The sequence below is a fragment of the Talpa occidentalis genome, unplaced genomic scaffold (assembly GCF_014898055.3).
Source record: "Talpa occidentalis isolate TD23 unplaced genomic scaffold, MPIMG_talOcc4v2.1 talOcc4.14, whole genome shotgun sequence".
NCBI lineage: Eukaryota > Metazoa > Chordata > Mammalia > Eulipotyphla > Talpidae > Talpa > Talpa occidentalis.
In genome coordinates, this window is record NW_023601433.1 from 85712129 (window position 1) to 85734855 (window position 22727).

General features: G+C 50.6%; 1 protein-coding gene across 4 annotated transcripts in view; it reads left to right on the forward strand.

Annotated features, from left to right (window-relative positions):
• The window catches only part of HVCN1 (hydrogen voltage gated channel 1), a 30214-nt gene that overhangs the window by 5315 nt on the left and 2172 nt on the right, over positions 1 to 22727 (forward strand). For all 4 annotated transcript variants that reach the window (XM_037511177.2, XM_037511178.2, XM_037511179.2 and 1 more), the window contains 4 exons: positions 13097 to 13375; positions 18166 to 18270; positions 20517 to 20748; positions 22606 to 22718. In XM_037511177.2, coding sequence (XP_037367074.1) covers positions 13097 to 13375; positions 18166 to 18270; positions 20517 to 20748; positions 22606 to 22718 — 729 coding nt within the window. The remainder of the gene's footprint in view (positions 1 to 13096; positions 13376 to 18165; positions 18271 to 20516; positions 20749 to 22605; positions 22719 to 22727) is intronic.

Genomic DNA, 22727 nt, shown 5'->3' on the forward strand with positions numbered 1-22727 from the left:
GTGGGCGGCGATGGGACGGGAGGACGGTGCTGGAATCTGTGTTTCACCCGTTGGCTGCCCCCGTCCCCGTGAGGGTGACGAGGTGGGAGGAGGGCATAGCTGTGGCATGTGGGGGGTGTCACCCGCTCTGACTTCAGACATGGTGACATAGGGGCAGTTTGTGGGGGCCGGAGGAGTAATAGTGACTCAGAGCCAAGGAAGCCTCGGAGAACTCCTTGAGGGGGGCTGCTGTCATCACACAGATACAGGGCGCTGACCCTGCGTGTTGGGAGCTGAGGAAGTTGGGACCAGAACCACTTGTAGCAAAAAAGCCTCTGCTGACTGGAAGACGTTGTTCCTTTTCATTGTCCAGCTCTCCTAGTTTCTAGAGGAAACCGCCGTCTGGGCAAGATTAGCTTTGTTACCAGCAGACCTGGGTGGCAGCGTGCAGCCAGGGCCGAGGGCCGCTGCTTACAGGGAGAGCAGGGCCTGCCTCCAGGGGCCTCGCCACAGCGAGGCAGGAAAGGGGTGCCCGGGTCTCTTTGTACCATCCCTTCCCCAGCTGAAGTGTGGCTAAGACACGGGGTCCGGGGGTCGGGGCAGTGGCCTGGGGCTGCCTGTGCACCTGACTTAAGTTCCCAGTTGGCGTGGCTGCTGTCAGACTTGGGACAGGACCATCGCCTCCAGGGAGGCGCCGGGGAGGTTGACAGGGCTCATCTTCCCCATCCCTGCATCTTTCAGACTCAGGAGACTGGTGAGCCTTGAATCCGTCAGTGGCGCCATCCACCTTTTAAGCAATGAAGTCAAGGAGGCTAAAGAGGCAGGCGTGCATGCAGCAGGGTCTTCGGAGGCGCGCTCGCGTCAGTGCCTGCGGAGAGGCGGGGTGTAAAGTGTGCTTTGCATTGAGGGCCGCGGGCCTCTCGCCCCACCCCGCACTGACCCCCAGTAAGCCAGGTCCTGGGTGCTGTTCAGAGGAGGAGGGGGCTCTGGGCCTGGCAGCTGGGTGGGGACCCCAGTTCTGCTCCTTACTGTGGGACCTGGCCTCTCTGTTCCCCGTTTCCTCCCGTGTAAATGGACGTGATTCGGTCCCCACCTCATGGACGTGTCGCTGTTTTAGGGTGCTGTGCACAGAGCTTGAAAAGTAGCAGGTGTTCTGGGGATAGTTAGAATCAACGGGGCTTCCGCTGCCTCGCCCCAGCTCCACCATCCTCTTGCCATCTGCAGACTCATCTTGTCGAGACGGGGGATCGTGGCCCCACAGGAGAAGGAGCTGAGGGTCGGAGGGACAGCTGGGGGCAGGGGAGGGGACAACTGCACTGCCGGGGGCTCCTCAGCGCACAAGCAGGTCCCCCTGCCCCAGGCTGGTCAGCCGACACTGTGGTTGTTTTCATGAACCTCAAACTTCCTCCCCACCCTAGAGAAGGAAAAGCTGCCACGCTTATTTAAAGACTTCCCTGATTTTAAAAATAGGCATTCCTCAGAACATAAATCCCCAGGGGGCGCGTGGGGGCTGGCGCTGGGGCAGGTGAGCTTGCTGCTGGGGGTCCTCCTGCCTCCCCTCAAGGGGAGGTTTGCTCGAGGGTCATTCTACCCTCCAGGTGTGTTTAACAGGAACCTGCTCGCAGGTATTGAGGAGACCAGGTGGGCAGGAACCCACCTGGCCTCTGCCCTGATGGTGGCGACAGACTCAAACCATCACACAGCAGGAGGCCCTGACCCCATCGGAGAGGGGTGTGGGCCTGAGCACCCAGGGCAGTGCCCGGCCAGCTCCCTGACTCTGGGATGCTTGAGGGAGACCTTCGGTGGAGGAAAAGGAGAAGAAGATGGGTGACAAGGCAAAAGAAGGTGGACATTCCAGACCACATGTGCAAAGGTCCTGTGGTTAAGGAACCGGTGGAGAATGGAGGGCTGGATGGAGGCCGCGTATGTGGATGGTGCAGAGAGTGAAAGACAAGGTCAGCCCGGCAGCCCGAGGCCCCAGTGTGCACGATCGAGGGGGGCTTCTGGAAGGCACTGGGTCTTTCTCCATAAGAACAGTAAGAAGCCGAGGAAGACTTTTAAATAAGGGAGTGTGTCAGAGGTCCCCAAGGTCCCTCCAGGTTAAGGGACTCCCTAAGAGTTTTCATAGGCCTGGGCACACAGATCCCTTTTTTTATAGCAAAAGGATATAAATTAAAATCAGCATAGAAAAAGGCACATGAGTTCAAGTCTGGAGATTCCACGCATGAGCTCCCAGAGCCTCCCCAGGGAAGCTCTATTTCTGTAGCCAGTGGTGGTGACCTGCTGAGATGCGGGGCCCAAGGTTTTTACTAGGCCTGGTCTTTACCAGGCTGGATTGTAGGCACTGTCTGCGTGGCTCTCACAAAACTCCAGACTCCCTGACAGAGAACAGGTGTTCAGCACAACCCACGCTGTTTATACAAATGATCTAGGCAGAGGGAGCTGGTCCTATCAGATGTGCTGGGAGCCCTCCCCAAATCCAAGTCCGCACATGCCTGCCAAGGAGCAAGCAGGCCTTTTCTGCACAGAGAGTGACATGGTTGTGTTTTGAGGCGTGCGCTCTGGCTGCTGGCAGAGACTGCAGGAGGGACGGGAGCAGCAAGTAGCTGGTGCACACACCCACCCCACACACACCCGGTGAGAGTGCAGGCCGGGCCCCAGCTGCAAGGGAGAAGTGGGTGGGTCATTTATATTTTAACATGAATGCACTGGGCTTAGTGATGGGTGGGCTCAGGGGGAGGAGATATGGGGATTCTCTGACCCTGCCTTGGTGAGTTCAAAGACCCTGAACCAAACCAAGAGACTCAAGTGTGAGTGTTACAGACTGTCCAGTGATGGGGAGGTAACCATGTTGCAGGGCCTCAGTTCCCCATTTGGTAGGGCACGGAAGATGGCATCTCAGAACCTTGATGCCACCTCTTACGATATGACCCTTGTTGCTTTCCCCAAAATCAGCTTCTCTGCCACTTCCCCGCCCTTGTCATCAGAGTGTCTTGAAAAGAACAAAGCTGGCGGGCTTGAGTTCATAGGCTGGCCCAGCACTTGTGTGTCTTGGTTTTTTAAGAACTGCACGTTAACAAGTTCTCTGTAAGAAATTAAACAGGCAGGGCCTCCCCGGTGGCGCAGCAGTTGAGCGCTGGGTTGCGAAGCTGCCTGCAGCCTCTGCAGCGCCGGTTCGATTCCTGGCTGCTCCCCGGCCCCGGAGGAGGGTCCCGCATGGCGCGCAGACCTCTCCTGCCGCCCGCTGCTCCCCTCAGCAGTGTACTTCGGTCCTTCTGCCTGCTCTGCTCCCCGCTCTGGCTCTGGTGAATTCTCTCGCCCTCCCGCGCTTCTGACTGTACCCAGTGCTTGTATAAATAAATAAAAATAAATATTTAAAAAAAAAAAAAAAGAAATTAAACAGGCATCTATTAGGCTGAACCACATGGCACTGTCAAATTCTACCAGCCTTGACTTATAAAAATAGTGGGTTTTTTTTTAAGTCGTATTTCTGGAAAGTTGTCTTGAATTACATCTTCTGCTGTTTGTTCTGTTCCATTGCTCTGGCTTGTTTGTTTAGGGATTCCAGATATTTAAAATTCTTTCTTACCTTTTCCCTCCAAATACTTCATCCTCCACACCGTTCTCTGTGGGCTGGATCTCCCTCAAGAAAAGGCAGTTTCTTATGGTCAAACCTAATAGAATAAACATTTCCCCTTTTAGACTTCTCCCCCAAATACAACAATTTGATTTGAGGTGTTGGTTTTGTCTGGTTTTAACAAAAATGGAATTATAGAATACATTCTGGCCATCATATGTTGGTTTTCACTTAGATGTAGTTCACACAGATCAAGGACACCTTTCTGTGTCAGAGGTAAGCAGGCCTCCTGCTTCTTAACAGCTGCATAGTAGTCCACAGTACGGCTCTACCGTAGGGTATCTGCTGATGGACTCTGAGGCTGTGTCCATAAGGACTTCAGTGAATGTCCGTGTGCTCCTGTGTGATTCCCTTCTCAGATAAATAACAGGGATGGTTTAAATTTTGATAAAATTTGGTTGAAACCTGCCCCCCACTTTGGCCCCATGCCTGGTACTTTGGAGCAACTCAAATATTTTTTCAAAAGATGAAAAAAACTGCCTCATCACCCTCCTAAAAAGGGCCCACCCATTTACAACCCACCAGGTAGCATACAGGTGACCCACCAGGTAGCATACAGGTGACCCTTTCCCTAGGCCTCTGTCAGTTGGCTACAGTGTACCTTTAGGCAAGTTGTCTCACCTTCCCATACCTCAGTTTCCCCTTCTGCCCTCTTGTTTCTTAGGATTGTGACAGCATCGAGTGAGAGCCAGAGGGGACAAGGAGGCTTGCATGCTGTGAACAAAAAGAAGCAGTTGGGGTTAGAGCAGCTGGAGTTGGCTGCAGACAGAGGCTCTGGCCATGTGGTTTTGTGGCCTCTGAAGGAGCCAGGACAGATATGTGGCCATGAAAAGGAAGGGAGAGAAAACACAAAGTCTGTGGGCTGCCCCTCAGAGGTTGCTCAGGCACCTGCTTCTATATTAGCTTCCTGGGGCGCCATACCAGATGACCACAACCCAGGTGGCTAAAACAACAGAAACTTTCTCAGTAGTGAAGGCCTGAAATCTAAAATCAAGGCATGGGCAGGCTGGTTCCTTCTGGAGACTCTGGGAATCGATCTGTCCCAGGCTTCACCCAGCTTCTGGCAGAGGCTGCCATCACTGGTGTCCTTGGCTTGTGCATGCATCTGTGCCTCCATCTTCACACTCTGCTCCTCTTAGAAGGACACCAGTTTCATCTCAAGAACTTTCATTAATTACATCTGCAAGGATCCATATTGCAAGTAAGGGAGTCTGCTGAGTTTTTTTTTTTTTTCCTGTTCCTTTTTCTGTGATTGTTGGATGAGCTGAAATAAGGGCTTTCCCTCCTAGATGGCAGCTTCAGAGTCTGCAGAAATAGAAATGCACAAGAATATTTTTGTCCATCTCTTCAAGGTCTGTTTTTGTTGTTTCTCCCCCTCTGTCCCAGAGAGCAGCTTTTCTGGTGTAGTATCTCTTGTGTAAAAGAGAAGTAGTCACTATGTGCACCTTTCAAGGGGTAGCGCCTGCAGTTTTGTTGCTGTTAAATCCACTTATTAACTATTCATTGAGTTCCTTCCGCCCTGCGACTGAGGGAGAGTCTCTGCAGACTGGTGCAGGAAGCACAATGGGGAAACAGAGGAAGGCAGTTAAGGAAAGCCTCCTGGGGGAGCACTAGCTCTGTATGTGTGACACCTGAAGGAGAGCTGGGGTGACACAGAGAAGTGCATTCCAGCCAGTGGAAACAGACTATGCAAAGTCCTGTGAGCAAGAGTGAGCATAGTTCATTCTAGAACCAAAGGCATTAGGTGTGACCGAGGTAACACCCAGGGCCTGCAGAAACCAAGGCAGTTGTGAAGGTGGAGGGTGACAAAGGGGGGGGGGGTCCTGTGATTCTTGGCTTGGGCAGCAGGGTCAACGAGACACCGTTGCCAAAGAGGCACCTGGAAGGAGAATGGATATGGGGGAAGCTAAATTAATTGTGACTTGCAGGCTACCAGACATCCGGGTGGATGTCTTTGTTTTGCCCCCAGTAGTGTTAAGAACACACGTGACCTCCAAAGAGGCAGAGTCATGCTGGACCAGAGCAAAGTCAAGACAGAGGCCTCCAGGAGCCCAGAGGCATGGGGGCAGGAAAATGGCCCAGGAGGCTGAAAAGGCCCGAGTTGGGAGAGAAATCAGGAAATGAAACCATCAGCCAGACTCAGTCAGCAGTGAGCGAGGACACTGTACAGTCACGCAGGTGGGAACCACCGTCGTGAGCACTGAGTCGAAAAGGTGACCCCGGAGAAGCTAGTGTGAGGTTGTAGAACAGGGGGTTACTGCGGGGGTTGTCTGATCAGGGGCTCTACTGGTCAAGATTCTCGGGATTGCCAGGGACAGAAGCAGCTCAGTGTAACTAAAGCCACATCGGGGTTGCAGAGGTAGGAGACAGGATTGTGATGCAGTCGGAGGAGTGGAGATGAGCGGAGGCGTGCAGAGCCCGAGTGGGAGAGAGCACAGATCACTTTAAAGCGTATTATCGTGTAATAATAATACTAGTAGTGCTTGCGGGGGGCTCTCGGCGCCCCCAGGTGATGCTGGGAGTGACTCTGAGTCAGTCCTTCCATCCCCCGGCAGAGTGGCGAGCCTGAGAGGAGCAGCCAGGGTGGGTGGTGAAGTAGCTGAGGCCCGCGGCATTTCTGTCATCAGCGCTATCTTTGTCCTGTTCTGGAACTTCTCTGCTTCTGGCATGACAGATTTTTGACTTATAACCAGAGTTTTCTGCTCTGGTGGGTACCACAAATATTTCATCCCAAATTACTGAAAGTTGCTTCTTGACTGGTCGCAGGGTTTCAGAAAGAAAAGTTTCCTCTTCTATGAAATGCAATTGTGGTTTTTGCAAAGCCTGCGCCCCGAGATGAAACATGGTGCTCCCACCATGCTGAGCCTGAGCACAGGCTTGCAGCCCCCAGGTGAGGTGCTTGAGGGGGAATCATGGCCAGTAGTTTCAGGTCAGCTGCAGGCCCTGGGGACCCATCGTTGAGGATCCATCCCAGGACAGGCCTAACGGGTGGGTGCAAGGGTCCCAGTGCCCTCTGACTTGATGGGCCTCTGCTCTCCGTCACAAGAGACCCTGGGAACACAGACCCTTTCTCCAGGAAGCTCAGATGCAGGTAAGGAGGGCGGCAAAATAGATAGGTAGCACGATAGATAAACACATGAAAAATTTTCTGATTAAAAGCTGTTAAGGATTCTCAAAGGAGGGCCTCCCTGGTGGCACAGGTGGTTGAGCACAGTGCTGTGAGGCCGTCCGCAGCCTCTCTAGTGAGGGTTCAATCCCAGCCGGCCGGCAAGAATCCCACATGGCGCAGCAGACCTCTTCTGTCTCACCCACTGCTCCCCTCAGCAGTGTATTTCCTCAGTCTGCCTGTTCTGTTCCCCACTCTGTCTCTGGTGGGCCCTCTCAGCCTCCTGCACATCTGGCCTATACTCTGGTTCTTGTATAAAAATAAATACATCTTAAAAAAAAAAGAATTCTCAAAGGAAAAGTGAAACAAGAGGTTCTAAAATTGAGAAGGAGTTTGATTTAGATGTTAGAGGTGGCAGGGCCTCTCCGAGAAAGCGACATTTCCCTGAGTTTTAAAGGATGAGGACAAGGGAACCAAGCTCAGAGTAGGGAGAACATTCCAGGTTGAGGGAAAGTCCACTGGCAGCTCGGAGGGGGTGCGAGGGAGGGACAGAAGGGTGTCCTGTGTGGCTGGACCGTGGTAAGCAGGTTGTGGGGAAAGAGAGGAGGCCAACCCCACAGGGTCAAGTGCATCATGTGAGGGGGTGTGGTCAGAGGTTAGCCTGCTCAGACGCTGGGTGGAGAATGCCCTGGAAGATTCCTAGTGGAAGAAGAGAGATCTTCGAGGAAGCTAATGCAGCCTCCCTGAGTGAGCAGATGAAAGCTTGGTCTCGGGTGGAGGTGGGAAAAGCAGTAGACAGGGCAGGCAGGGAAAAAGCCGACAGGCCCCGGGGCTGTGGATGCAGAAAGGAGCAGAGGATGTGCAGTGCTTGTCAGCTCTCCCAGGGCCTCTGGGCTTCTTCGGTCAGGAGCACCCCAGGTACCTGTACAATATGGAAGACCGGGCAAGGGAGGCAGCCTGGAGTCCAGACCCTTGGATTCCTGAAAGGGGATTTTGGAGCACCTGTACACACACCTGTCACTCATAACCTCCCCCACAGTCTGAGAAGTACCAAGGACTTCAGGACCCCTAAAAAGAAAATACTGGGGTTCAGGAGCAGCTTGTGAGTGAGGTGGTACCCTTTGACTAAATTTGGAGCTTGGAGACACAAGACACCATAGAGCAGAGGAAAGGACAGTAGAGTCGGGGACCCATTAAAGAAACTGACCCTTTCCCCAAGTACATGGCTGCCAGCCTCCTGAGCCGGAGCAAACCCTCCTGTCTCCAAAAGTGGTGGGGAGTCAAATTAGGTTATGACTTTTGGCTCCACTAACCTTTCCTGTGCTCATGAGACCCATTAAGTAAAAAATCTGAGCATGCACCAAATTGCTTTATTTTACTTGGGAAAATGTAAAAATACAAAAGAATAAAAATATTATCAGGTATTTATATAATCATCATCCTGAATTGACAGCTATTAGCATTTTTGTCATATTCCCCTCAAATCTTTTTGTAATTTAAAAAGATGTTCAGATACTCTTCAAGTACTTCTTGATTTCCCCCACTTTTGCTCCCTGAGGCAACCACTCTCATGCATTTGCTGTTGTCTTCTAGTCCTTTCCTTTACATGTTTGTCCTCCCTGGTGTTCGTTGAGCTTCCTGGAGTGACATGTTTATATCTTCCCCATCAAATGTGGAAAACTTTTCATTGTTTGTCCAAATTTTTTTCTGCTCTAATCTCTCATTTCAGTATGGAATTCCCGGCATATGTTATCTTAGGACACTTAATATTGTCCCTGAGGCCCTGGTTTTTTCTTTGAGTATTGTGTTTGCTTTTTTCTAGCCTTTCTTTCTCTCCATGCTTCCACCGACTATTTTTTGTTGCTTTGTTTTTAAGTTCACTGGTCTTTCCCTTCTGTAGAATCTAATCAGCTGTTAAACACCTCCAGTGATTTTTTTTTTTCATTTCGCTTATGTATTTTTCAGTTCTAGAATATTCATTTGGGATCCTTTTATATAGTTTCCATGGAGGTTCTCTGTTCATTCCCTCATTAAATTCATGTTTTCCTTGGAGTCCTTTGATATTTTTATAATGGCTATTTTCAAGATGTTTTATTTTATTTATTTATTTATTTATTGCCAAAGACTGTCCATTTTGAATGGGCTATAATTTCTCTACTGGTTGTAGGCCATATTTTCTGCTTCTTTATGTGTCCAGTAATTTTTTATTGGATGCTAGCCATTGTGAATGCCATGTCGTTAAGAGTATTTTGTTGTCTCACCTAGTAGAGTATTGCTTTTCATTCCATTAAGCAGTTTATTTACTTGGGGATCATCTTGATCGGTTTTTTTTTTTTTTTTTTTTTGTGGGACCCTCGCCAGCTGTCGGGGAATGAACCGGTGCTGCAGAGGCTGCGGGCATCCTTACAGCCCAGCGCTCAACCACTCTGCCACCAGGGGAGGCCCCATCTTGATTGTTTTAATTAATTTATGCATACAAGAACTGGGGTGTAGTTGAGATTGTTGAGGCCAGAGGTGCAGAGGAGATTGTTGAGGGGCCGGTGTTTGAGAGAATTCACCAGAGACAGAGTGGAAAGTAGAACAGGTGGAATGACTGAAATACACTGCTGAAGGAAGCAGTGGGCGAGTCAGGAGAGGTCTGCTGTGCCCTGTGGGTCAGCTCCCTGGCTAGGGATCCATCTTGTGCTACAGTGGCTGCGGATAGCTTCATAGTGCTGAGACTTAACCCCTTGCATCACCAGAGAGGCCCTTGAGGCTTATTTTTAAGCCTATTTTTAAGTTCGAATGGGTCTCAAGTAGTCCATACTCTAGGGCTAGATTAGTCCCAAGCATGATGTTTCATGGCTTTTCTGGAATTCCTACTGAATGTTGAGGGTATTCAATGTAATCTCTCTGTTCTTTCTGTTGAGAACTCATATGTCTCCAAACATAGCTCGTGTAACCTCTGCAGTTGGTCAGCCATTTAGAACTCACACAAAGCCCATTTTTTTTGCCCAGAAAGCAGAAAATCAGGGTGATTGTGTGACTCATCTCATTTTTATACATTCCAATGGCAGTATAGGATATATATATATATTTTGCATATATCTTAAAATATTTACGTAAGTGGTTTTGTTCATATTCTTACATATCTTCCCTTTATACTCAATCTGTTTTATTTTTAATTTTTATTTTACGGGGGATACATTTTTGCTCTTCCCTATGTGCTTAAGTTCCACTCACCTCCACCAAACCACCCATGCCACGGGCTCTACCACCCTTCCTCCCGTTCCCTGTGGTAACCATTATGTTCTTTCACTGAGTTCAAGATTTATTCCTACTGTATCTATCATCAGGACTATATTCAAATATTTAAGTATTTTTGAGGATCTATTAGGCACAAGGTACTGGGTCTACAGTTGCATAGATGAGAAAAATCCCACTCTCATGGAGCCTAGAGTCTGGTGGGAGGCAGATAATAAACAGATAAACAAGTACATATATAATGTCAGACAGCAATAGATGCAAAAAAGAAAAATGAAGCAGAGTAAGGGGATTCAGTTGACTCAGGGAAGGTGATCAGATATGGTCTCAGAAGTCGTATTTGAGCAGAATCCTGACCCAAGTGACTGTGTGAATGATGCAGGGGAATGTCAGGGGAAAGAAGATACCAGAAAGAGGGAATAAGTATGCTGTAAAACTAATTCAGGGTCTTAAGAAAAGACATGACAGGCTCTCATTTAATGTTTTAGAAAGTTCTTTTTGGATACTATTTGGAGAATAGATATTTGGAAGAGGCTGGGAGGCTGCTGCAGTAATCCAGGCAAGAGATGCCAAGAAATGATTGGCTTGGAAATTACAATGGAGATAAAAGAAGTAGTCTTACTTGGAATACATTTCAAAGGTAGAGCCAAGAAAATCTACATTTAGGCAAATATTGCATGCAAGAGAAAGAAGGATCAAGAAAGATGCCAAAGTTAATGGCCTAAGGAATGTCATGAATTGAGATGGGGAAGTGTTTGAAGAAAGGAGTGATAGAGACATAGTTCACTCATTTTAACTGCTATATTGTACTCCATTATGAGTAGAGAAGATCCACTGTCTCCCAGCATTAGGGTGAACTTTCAGAGTGAACATTCTTTAACATGTCACTAATTTGACCAAATGTAAATGAGTTTCTCTTTGAAGACTATCTAGGGATGGAATCATTTGATCATAAGAGAGACACAACTTCAACTTGACAGAACAATGCCAGTTTATTTTCCAAAATGGTGGTGTGTCTATTCCTGTAATCAGTGTAAAAGAGATGCCATTGCTTCACACCTTCATCAGCATTTGCTATTATAGACAATGAAAAAACCTTGTCAGTCTGAATGAAAAGGTGTGTGATTGTTACTTCAAGTTGCATTTTCCTGAGTACTGTTGAGGTCGAGTATATTGGCCATTTGAGTTTCCTCTTACAAGACCTGCCTTTTAATATCCATTACCTAGTTTTCCATGGAGTTGTCTTTTTTGAGGGAGTAGAGATACAGATTTCTTTATATATTCTGGAGACTAAATTTTTGTCTGTTAAATACATTGCAAATATTTACTTCAAGTCTGTGGTGTGCCTTAACTTCATAGGGTTGTGTATGTGTGTTATGTGTAATATAAAAACTTATAGTTTTGATAAGTCAAATGCATTCATTATTTTGTGTATTGTAATTTTTTTTTAATTAAAGATTTATTTTTATTTATTTATATAAGCACTGGGTACAGTCAGAAGCACGGGAGGGTGAGAGAATTCACCAGAGCCAGAGCGGGGAGCAGAGCAGGCAGAGGGACCGAAGTACACTGCTGAGGGGAGCAGCGGGCGGCAGGAGAGGTCTGCGCGCCATGTGGGACCCTCCTCCGGTGGCCAGGGAGCAGCCGGGGATTGAACCGGCCCTCGGGCGCGGGCAGCTTCGTAACCCAGCGCTCAACCGCTGCACCACCAGGGAGGCCCTATTGTGACTTATTGAAGCAATCTTTTCCTATATCCTAACATCATCAAGATTCTTGCCTATATTTTGTCCTAAGACTTTTACTTTTTTCTATGCATTTATGTATTTATGTTACTATATCTGAAAGATCTATTCCATGTGTGGTGTGAGGTAGGGATGTCCCCCCCACCCTGCATTGGGAAAGCCAGTTGTCTAACCTCTCCAGCCTTTCCCACTGAGCTGGGACTGCCAACACCAGCTTTCCATGGGGACCTGGGTCTATTTGGGCTCTCTTTTCCTGTTCTACTGATTATTTCCTCTATTCTGGTCCTCATACCCAAAAGTTTTCATTATTAAACTTTATAAAGAAATGGATAGGGCCTCCCCTGGTGGCGCAGGCGGTTGAGCACCACGCTGTGAAGCTGTCCACAGCCTCTGCAGTGCCGGTTTAATCCTGGCCAGCCGGCGAGGGTCCCACATGGTGAGGCAGACCTCTCCTGTCACGCCTGCTGCTCCCCTCAGTAGGCAGAACAGTCTGCCTGTTCTGTTACCCACTCTGTCTCTGGTGAATCCTCTCATCCTCCCGTGCATCTGGCCTGTACCCCAGTTCTTGTATAAATAAATAAATAAATAAATAAATAAATAAATAAATAAATGAAATGGGTATATGGTAGGATGAGTTGATTATTTGCTTTTTGCTTTAGTCTTCTGTGTCTTCAAACTGTCCATGTATTTAAAATGGCACTCAGGGAACTTAGGAAAGATCCATTTGCCACTCACCTTTCAGTAACTGATCTGTCACATGAAGTCCCCAAAAGGAGCTATTTTGGAGACGATACTGCAAATAAACCGCCCCCCCCCCAACCAAAATAAACCAGTTCCTCCCTGGAAACAGAGAGAAGTGCTTGCTTCTCCCATCACTGATTTTGTTCTGGGGTAAAATAGGAAAAAAAAGTTTTATTTTGGCCTTCACTCTTCTGTGACACTCTGGGTACTTTTACTTTTGACTTCCCTCTCCCCCACCTGCCAGCACTCACCTTGGGTTTTCAGGTTGTGATGTCTCTGAACCGTGGGCCCGCTCTTCCGGTTCTCACACGTGGGCCTGTAGTGGGTATTTTGTGACTGGGCTGCAGTACCAATTCCGTTGGTTACTGCCAACCAGACCACAGTGACAGGTCTGCTGGGGTCTGGGGTTTCCTGTTGCCTCACAGGCCCTAGGACCCTGGATTCCAAAAATAAAAGCACAAGAAACCACTGTGACCCGGCAGTCTCCAGCTTGCTCGGTGCCCTGAGCACTAAGACTGCCTCCGCCCCTGTGGCCCGGCCCAGCGGGGGGCCCTGCTCCCCACCAGAGCAGCGTGGGGTCGGAGTGGGCCAGACGGGCTGGGCTGGCCGCCCTGCCTGAGCGCTGGCCGTCTGTCCCCTCCCCTTCAGGCTGTCACCCGCCGGCCCAGGGTGGCTCCTGCTGAGAGGATGAGCAAGTTCTTGAAGCACTTCACTGTTGTTGGAGATGACTACCACTCCTGGAACATCAACTACAAGAAATGGGAGAACGAAGAGGAGGAGGAGGAGGAGGAGCAGCCGTCACCCATGCCCGCCTCCGGCGAGGAGGGCAGGGCCCCCGACCCAGCTGCCACCCCCGTGCCGGCTCCCAGGCCCCTCCTTGACTTCAGGACCACGCTGAGGAAGCTCTTCAGCTCCCACCGGTTTCAGGTAGGTGAGCAAAAGCCCGAGATGCCGGGGTGGGGCAGGCATTCAGCTGAGAGTCACATGGCGGGTGGGGCTGTCCCTGCACCGGCTCGCTCACTGGGCACATGTCTGTCCAGCACCGACCATGTGCCAGGCACCCCGTGTAGAGCCCTGCAGGTCCCCTGTCATCAGAGCTCAAATAAATCACAATCCAAACACCAATGAAATGGCCGCCTGATAAATGATGTACAGAATGTGGTGTGTCCACACCGAGCCTTAAAAGGGAATGAGGCCCTGCCCCTGGCTGGGTGGTGGAGGGACCTTGGCAGCATGAAGGAGCAGGTATCACGTGTGGGTCTGTGGATACCGAGTGTCCAGCGTAGGTGAATCCCTGGAGACAGGAAGCAGCTTGGTGGTTACCACACACGGGAGGGAGGGAAGAATCTGGAGAGTGACCGCCTAATGGACATGGGTTTCCCTTTGGGGTGATAAAGTGTTCTGGAACTAGATGGGGGGGCAGTGTCGTGAATGTGCTTCCTGCCACCAAACTTTCTGCCAATTTTAAAATGGTTCAATGGTAAATTTTATGTTATGCAAATTTCCTCACTCACCCATATGCGTATACACAAAGAAAGTAAAGGGTAAAGTGAGGCGGAAAAAAGATCCATGTGTTTGTTCAGCCAACACCGAGTGTCTGCCTGGAGCTGCCCAAGGCCAGGCGGGACCGTGCCGTGGGCTTCAGGCTCCTCTTTCCTGGAGTGATGCCAAAAAGATCTGCTTGGCTTAACCCACTGCCAGCCTCCAGGTGTGTCTGTGGGGAGACCCTGGGAGGATGACGTGGCTTCAGAGAAAAGCAGAGAGTGGAACTTTCTTCCTTTCACTGTTCTTTCTTTTCTTTAGAGTAAGGGCAACACTTTTATTCAGAGCTGCCACTCTCTGCAAGGTTCATCTGTCATGAAATCTTACAATGTTGAAGGACAAGTGCAGGCTTGGAGTCCTTCTGAGAGGGCAGGCAGGTGTCTGGGAGCAAGTTCCAAGGCCCAGGAGAACGCAGGAAGCCCAGGACATGAGGGAAGCGCACAGCATCCCCTCATCAGCCCAGTTCCCAAGTGGAATCACGTGGAGCCATTTGGGGGGGCTCTGCTGCAAGTGACATTTTCTACCGAAATAAACCAGTTCCTCCTGGAAGCAGAGGGAAGCAGCCCTTGCCTCTGCCATCACTGACTTTGTTCCAGGGTAAAATAGGAAAAAAAATATTTTGGTCGTTTATTCATTCTCTGGTGGCTTCGAGAAGCAGAGCAAGCCTAGCAGTCCAGCCCTCCCTCAGCTCCGCTCTTCCCCGCGGCTGTGACATGAAAGGAAACGTAGTATTAAGTTGTTGAGGTTGAAATCCCAAACCCTCAATTTCAGGAGCAGAAGGAAGAAACCAGCTTCCTTCCAGCTGCAAGGGGAGCCCTGGACCCCCCTCAGGAAGGACCCCCTCTTCTGACTGGGTCACATGGCTCAGGAGGCCCTTCTGAGCCCTCCCCCACCCCAAGGGACGTCTACTGGGGAAAAAAGAAAATGCTAGTAAAATAGAGGAATTTATTCCTTCACTCAACAACGGCTTCGTAGTAGCTACAGCGTGGACAAGGCCCAGGAGAACGCAGGAGGCCCAGGACACGAGGGAAGCGCACAGCATCCCCTCACCAGCCCAGTTCCAAGTGGAATCACGTGGAGCCATTTGTGGGGGGCGCTGCTGCAAGTGACATTTTCTACCAAAATAAACCAGTTCCTCCTGGAAGCAGAGGGAAGCAGCCCTTGCCTCTGCCATCACTGACTTTGTTCCAGGAGCGAACAGGCCCTCAAAGAGGATCTGTGGTTCTTGGTGGATACTGGGCCTCCCAGCAGCCAGATGCTGCTACAGGGGGGCAGGGAAACAGAGGGGCCCTAGAGATCCGGGGATTGGAAGGTGGAGGAGGTGGCATTTCACCTGACACCCGCAGGCTGGGCATGAGAGAGCTGTGTGGATGGAGAGGAAGGAATTTTCCAGGCGCAGGGCCCAAGGTTGAATTGAGAGGGCGCCTGTGTAGCAGGTGGAGGGATTGCTTGGCAAGAGAGAAGGCCCTGGAAGGTTCTGAGTGTGTGTGTGTGTGCAGTGGTGGGCGGCGGGGGAGGTATGTGACCAGATTTGTAGGGTTGGAAGCAGGAAGGCCGTATTGGAGCAGGTGCTGCTGGTTCAGAGCCGTTGAGTTTTGCCAGTGAAATCAGCATACCAGAAGATTCTGGAATCCCTTTCTTGGATGCTGTCTCCACCTGTTCCTATGGTTGGAGGCAGCCAGAGTGTCGAGATCTACAGTTACTGCTGTCATCTCTTACAGAGGGTGGCCCAGCCCAGGAGAGAGAATGTGGGGTGTGTCAGCCTCTGCGGGAGCCATGGACGGACTGGGGTGCTGCGCTAGGGAGGACAGTGTAGAGGGCCAGGGACCTTCCTTCCGTTACCTGCTCACGGACTGGGCCTCTGTGCTTTTCACGCACAACTTCCTGCAGCACTCCCGTTGTTGCTCCAGGGTAGAGAATGCCCTGGGGGGCAACCAGCTTGGGATTAGTGTCCAGGCCCGGCAGTACTGCGAGGTGTGTGTGGTCCAGGCTAACAGGCTGCTGGGAGCTGGCCCAGGGCCTGCACTCTGCACCACTCTGTGCTGCCAGCTCAGGATTTGGAATTAACGAAGTTTCCCTGAATTCTCTGCATTTTTCCTTGTGACATGACTCCCCTTAGAAATAGTTCTGCCTTGATTCAGGGCCGTGGAGATTAATGTTCATAGAGGTGAGGGTTGGGGCTGGGCCTCATGGTTTTGTGACCTTGGATCTTGCCTTTTTTCAGTGAGATTCACATAAAAGAGTTAATCATTTTATTTTATTACTTTTTACATTTTAAAAGGACGGGTTTATTAGGCAAAGGAGAAAGAAAAAGAGAGGCACAGTCACCTGCACAGTCACAGGCAGGCAGGAGGACTCTAGAGTTACTTGTTTTAAAGTGATTTATCAATCAGTGGCATTTATTGGCACATGCACAATGTGGTGTGGCCATCAGCACGGTCTGGTTCCAGAACATTCCATCCCCCCAGAAGGAGATCCTGTGCCCATTACAAAATAATTCCCCCGCCCTCCTCCCTGCCCCCAACAGCCACTAATCTATTTTCTGTCTCCAGATTTGCCTATTCTGGACTTTTCCTATAATGGCCCCAGACAATCTGGGGGCTTCAGTGACTGGCTTCGGTCACAGCCTCATATCTTCTGGGTTCGTCCACATGGCAGCAGGTGCCGGCACTTCGCTCCTTTTTATGGCTGAAATATTTGGTTTGTGTTTAATATCCCTGTGTCTTGGGATCAAACCAGAGGAGTGCTCAGACCCCTGTAGCTCGCAAAACAGAGGGTGAAGAAAAAACCTACCAGACTGTTGAACCTTCATTAAGCTGCTGAATTTGGAGACATGGAAAAACTTCATCACAAAGCAGTTCACCATGTGTTTCACAGCAGCCCACATCAAGTCCTCTAATTACCGATATAATTAGTCACAAGTTGAAGTGGTCAGAAGGCTTAATAGTTCCTTCTTACATCGACCTGAACTTGTTTAATTTCAACTTGAAACACCAAGATAATGGCAGGTGACTTTTCAGAGGTCAAATCTGTCTCCCTGAGCACATGACAGGCAAGGCCCTGGGAAGCAGGGGGTGGTCTGGATGGCCAAGGTAGAGAGGGCTCACATAGTGTCCTTTGGGGTTCCTCCCATTGCCACCACTCCCATCACCCCAACTCAGCCCCCCGGTCTCCAAAGGCCATTCCCTCCCTCCCCCTGCCATCAGTGCCCTTGCTGTTGTCACCACCTGTCATCTCACCGCCGCCCCCTCACCCTCCATGAGATTACCCACCCTGCCACCAGGCCCCAGTGTCCTGCTTCCAGCTCGTCTTTCCCATGGCAGTGTGAGGTGCTTTGGAAACCCAGGACCACACCTCCTTCCGCCCCAGCATGCATGTGGCGGTTGGGGCAGGTACTTCAGGTTTCTGAACAGAAGCTGGTTTTGTTCACAGTCAACATCAATGAGACCCAAGTTCTGCGTAGCCAGTCCCTGCAGGTCCTTCCACGACTCATCGCTGAGGCTGGATTATTTGTTGAGCATCTGTCCTGGGCTTACTCTGGGAAGAACAATCCCCAGAAAAATTCAAACTTCTAGAAACTTATTTTCTGTCATCTTGGAATTAGTAGTTTGGTTTAAGAGATGCTAGGAAATGGTGAATGGATAGGAAAAGGCAAGCTATGGGGGCCTGCCTGGTGGTACAAGGGGCTAAGTCTCAGCACTATGAAGCTGTTCACAGCCTCTGCAGCAAGAGTTCGATCCCCAGCCAGGGAGCTGACCCATGTAGGATGCAGCAGACCTCTCCTGTCTCCCCCTGCTCCCCTCAGCAGTGTATTTCAGGCCTTCTGCCTGCTCTGTTCCCCACTCTGTCTCTGGTGAATCCTCTCACCCCCCACACCTCTGGCCTGTACCCCAGTTCTTGCATGCATTAAATAAAAACTTTTTTTTTAAAAAAGGCTAGCTGTGACTGAGCTTCAGGACTTGAGCCATTCAGAGGCCTCAGGAGGGCAACACTGCCAGAATTGACAGACGGGAGGGGGCTTCTGTCCAGGGAGCTCACCCCCTCTGCCCTCCTGAGGGTGGGGCAGTGGCTTCCCAGCTTTGGCACCTTGACCCAGTGGTCTCAACTGCCAAACCAGTCCTAACGTTGAAAGGTCTGGCTGAGGCCTGATTCTTGCTCCTTCTCTTGGTCTGCAGGTGATCATCATTTGCCTGGTGGTTCTGGATGCCCTCCTGGTGCTCGCTGAGCTCATCCTGGACCTGAAGATCATCCAGCCCGACGAGAATAAGTACGCCGTCCAGGTAGGTGCCAGCAGCCGCTGCGTGCTTTATTAACATAGTTCCCGTTACTGGCACCGAGGATGGCAGAGTCAGGCAGGTGGAACCCCCTTGGGTCTCGTCTTCCTTTCCAAACTATCGATGAGCCTTTACTGCCAGCAGCCACCCTCATTTCCCAGGACTGGGCACCTCCCCGATTCGAGAGGGAAGCTCTGACCGGAGGGTGACACTTTCCCCACGCCCAGAAGCAGGAGAGCCAGGCTCCTGCACCCTCCTGATGTGGGCCCTCTGCTGTTGCCAGCTGGGGACGTTGCCCCTCCTTTACCCCCTGATGCACAGTAACTGAGCCATGCAGCCATTTGCCTGAGAGCTGGGGGCCCATCATCAGCCATAGGAGACGGGGAGGCTTCAAAGCATCTCCCCACACCCCGTTCCTAAAAAGGCAATTGATAATGCATCAGCGTCCTTCCAAGTGCTGTTAAAGGGTGAGCAGAAAACATTCAACCTCCTGCCCTGCATCGCCCCTCCCCAGGCAGCCTGACATTCGCAGCTGTGGCCGGCCTGCGGCTGCCCGTCTCGTGCCTCTGTTTTTCTCGACTTTGTATTATGAAAAATGGAAACACACATTTGGCTATATTTGCTGCACCCACAAACACCCATATATTTTTGTCTATTTAAGAGACATCCCTAAATACTTCATCATGTTGAAGATCTTTCTCCTCCAGAACCAGGATTGCATTCTCATATCTTAAATTATCGATGATTCATAATAACCAGTTTGTACTGTACCTTCTTCGTCCCAATAATGTCTTTTCTAAAAAAGATTTATTTATTTATGCATACAAGCGCTGAGGTAGAGGCCAGAGGTACCGGGGGTGAGAGGGTTCACCAGAGACAGAGTGGGGAACAGAACAGGCAGACTGACTGAAACACACTGCTGAGGGGAGCAGCGGGTGAGGCAGGAGAGGTCTGCTGCGCCATGTGGGTTGCTCCTTGGCCCACCGGGGATCGAACCCGAGCTGCAGAGGCTGCGGACAGCTTCATAGTGCTGTGCTTAACCCCTTGCGCCACCAGGGCGCTCCCTGTACCAATAATGTCTTTATAGTCCTTGATGGTTGCCTGAGTCGGTGAATACCCAGGCGTCTACAAATTGGTGATTTCTTTCCGTCTTTCCTTTGCGTCTAGTGGTTGATACTCTTTTTATAAGAGACTTTCTTTCCTCTATGTGCTCTTGTGTGTACGTGGCACTATGGACTTGGGAAGGTTTTTGTGTTCAGCATATTTCATCCATAATCATTCTTTTCAGTGCTCAGATTGTCCTGCTGTGGTCACTGTGAGTCTCTTCAGTCTCCACAGTCTTTGAGCATTTCCTTGCTTTCTGGCCCACCATGTCCCCTCACAGTGCCCTTTCCCTGCCCCAGAACGGAAATGGCTACTTTAGTTAAGACTAGTACTTATAGGGCCTCCCTGGTGGTGCAAGGTGTTAAGCACCACACTATGAAGCAATCCCCAGCCTCTGCAGCATGAGTTCAAACCCCCAGCTGGCCGGGGAGCAACACATGTGGTGTAGCAGACCTCTCCTGTCTCGCCCGCTGCTCCCCTCAGCAGTGTATTTCAGTCAGTCTGCCTGTTCTGCTCCCAACTCTGTCTCTGGTGAATCCTCTCACCCTCTGCACATCTGGCCTGTACCCCAGTTCTTGTATGCATTAATAAATAAATCTTTAAAAAAAAAAAAACAAAGACTAGTACTTATAGATTAAGATGTGGGCACTCTCTCCATTTACCTCTGCCTGGATGATGATTTTTAATACAGTCAGCCTTGGTCTTTTTAACAGTTGCATAGTGTTCCACATGGAGGTACCATCATGCATTTGACAAGTGCCTTCTGATGGGTATTTCTATCTACAAACACTGTGAAGAGCGCTTGGTTCTGCATACAGTGCTGCCGCCGATCACCTTCAAGGTGTCTTTGGGCCCGTGTGAGCTTAGCTGTAGGGTGAATCCCTAGGCGTGGACCCTCACACGCCTGGTGAATAATCCTGCCACTTCAGATGTGGCCATGGCCCTTCAAAGAGCAGAGCAGACCCTTGTCAGCGGCGCTCCCAGCTGTATGCCCAGCCGAGAACAGCAACGGGTACCAGTGGGGGTGTGAGATGGGTGAGCGGACAGGTGCCCTCAAGGCAGCTTGTCTGTGCAGCCTGCCACAGCACGTGACGAGCAGCACATGATAAGCCTAGCTCTTCCCTCCCATGGCCTCTTGTCCCTTTCAGGTGTTCCACTACTTGAGCATTGTCATCTTGACCTTTTTCATGATGGAGATTTTCTTCAAAATATTCGTCTTCCGCCTGGAGTTCTTCCACCACAAGTTTGAAATCCTGGACGCCATCGTGGTGGTGGTGTCCTTTGTGCTCGACATTGTCCTCCTGTTCCGGGAGCATGAGTTTGAGGCTCTTGGCCTGTTGATTCTGCTCCGGCTGTGGCGGGTGGCCCGGATCATCAATGGTACGTCCCTGCACTCCCAGGTTGGGGAGGGGCGGCGGGGGGAGGGGGGCAGAAGGGGCAGAGAGGTGGCGGTCATGCTTTTTCTTTTGGAGCGGAGAGAAAAGTGGTCTGACCCACTATCTGTGTGGTCTGGCCCACTATCTGTGTGGCTACCAGCCGACATGGAGTCACACGCTCTGCAAGGCCTTATGTTCTCCTTGAGGCCACACTTCTGTGATTATTGAGAGGTTTGTGGAGAGGGTTGACTGATCCCTGATTAGTCCCTCCCAGCTTGGCCCCCAGAGTGCCTTTGCTTTTAAATTTGTGTTCCCTGAAGTGTGCCCCCTCGGAAGGGGCGCCATCCGGAAGGGGTGCAGATAGGCTGAGAAATGAAATGCTGGGCACTAGTCCTGCCCTTGGAGAAGGTCACGGCATGCCTTAGTGTGTTAAAAGCTCCAAGAACTTCAAGAGTTTTCCAAGTTGATCATTTGACACTTCTTTGTGGGAAATAACAGCTGTTAACATGCTATGCTGGGGACTGTGGCTCTGGAGCACATTTGGAGAAATGCTGCCTCGCCATACTCTGGGTAAACCTGTTCCTCACGCACGCCCTGCTATGCAGGATCTGTGTGTAGGCTGATGTCAGGGGCCCGCTGCCTGGCTCATTGTTCTGCTGGCAGAGAACGTGTCCGAGTTGCCCACGTCTATCTGCAGGCTGCTGCATCAGTCACCTTCAAAGCTGGTTTTATTAAATGGAGAGTGATGCAGAGGTCTGGGGGTATCTTTCAGAGCGCTCTCAGGTGGTTCAGGACTCCCTAGACTAGGGGCCAGAACCACAGGCACTGTGGGTTGTTATAAGGAAGGCCCATCCTGAGGCCCAGACCACCTCTTCCCTGTGCCCCAGACAGCAGTAACCTGGCAGGTGAGGAGCATGTCTGCTAGGATGCAGGACTGTGTGGGCCCTGCCTGCAGGGTGTCAGGCCCAGATTGGAGATGATTAAAATCAAGCTCATTAAGAACATTCTCTGCTGTCACTGTTGAAGATGCTTCCGCTAACTGCTTCATTAATAGAACAGAAAACGACTCTGTGCACAGGTTATGCACAGGGGAGGTAGGCGAGCTAGGACTGATGACGACTCATCAACACCCCATTACTCCTGCCTCTCACCCCTGTGAGGTTGGCTTTTACAGGGGCAACAGAGGGTGAGTTAGCTATTTTCCTTGTCTAAATAGAGCACAGGACTGGCAATGCCTGTTACTCTTCCTCTCAACGTCAGTAGCATGACATGAAGGCTGAGGAGGTGCTCAGGGGCTGCTGCCCCAGGCACCAGGGCTGGGCACCAAGTCCAGACATGGTCTCTTCCTGGAAAGGGGCCTGAGCATCCCCGGCTACAGCACGCATCACCTTTTGAGGCATCATCCCCTCTGGTGTGGCTTTTGGGAACCATCCATGAGGCTGATGACCTATTAGCACCTGGCAGCCAAATTGGCCACGGCTGGGGAGGCAGTCAGGGCAGCGGCCGTCTCAGCCTCTCGTGTGAGCTCGTCTGGCCCAGCACTCCTGCGGCCTCTGTGTCCGCGTCTGCTAAGCAGCATTACCTCTTGAACAAGCTGCGTGTTGAGGAGCTCACCGCTCATCTGGCCCGTTGTTATTTTTAAGAATTTCCCAGCCCATACCAGAGAAAAGTACCTCACAGCTGAGTACCGCGTCACTCAGAACTGGAAAATCTGACCCTCCGAGCACCGATGCCTTTAAGCAGTGACCTTTCATCTTGTCTGGCTCCCCAGCTCTTCCAACTTAGGCGGAAGAGAGGGGGATTATTTTTCAAGTGATTAAATCACAAACCAGTATCACTGGGACCCTCAATTATTTTTCAGGGATAATTATCTCTGTTAAGACACGTTCCGAACGGCAACTGTTGAGGTTAAAACAGATAAATATGCAACTGGCCGCCAAGATCCAACACCTGGAGTTCAGCTGCACGGAGAAGGTAAGAGGC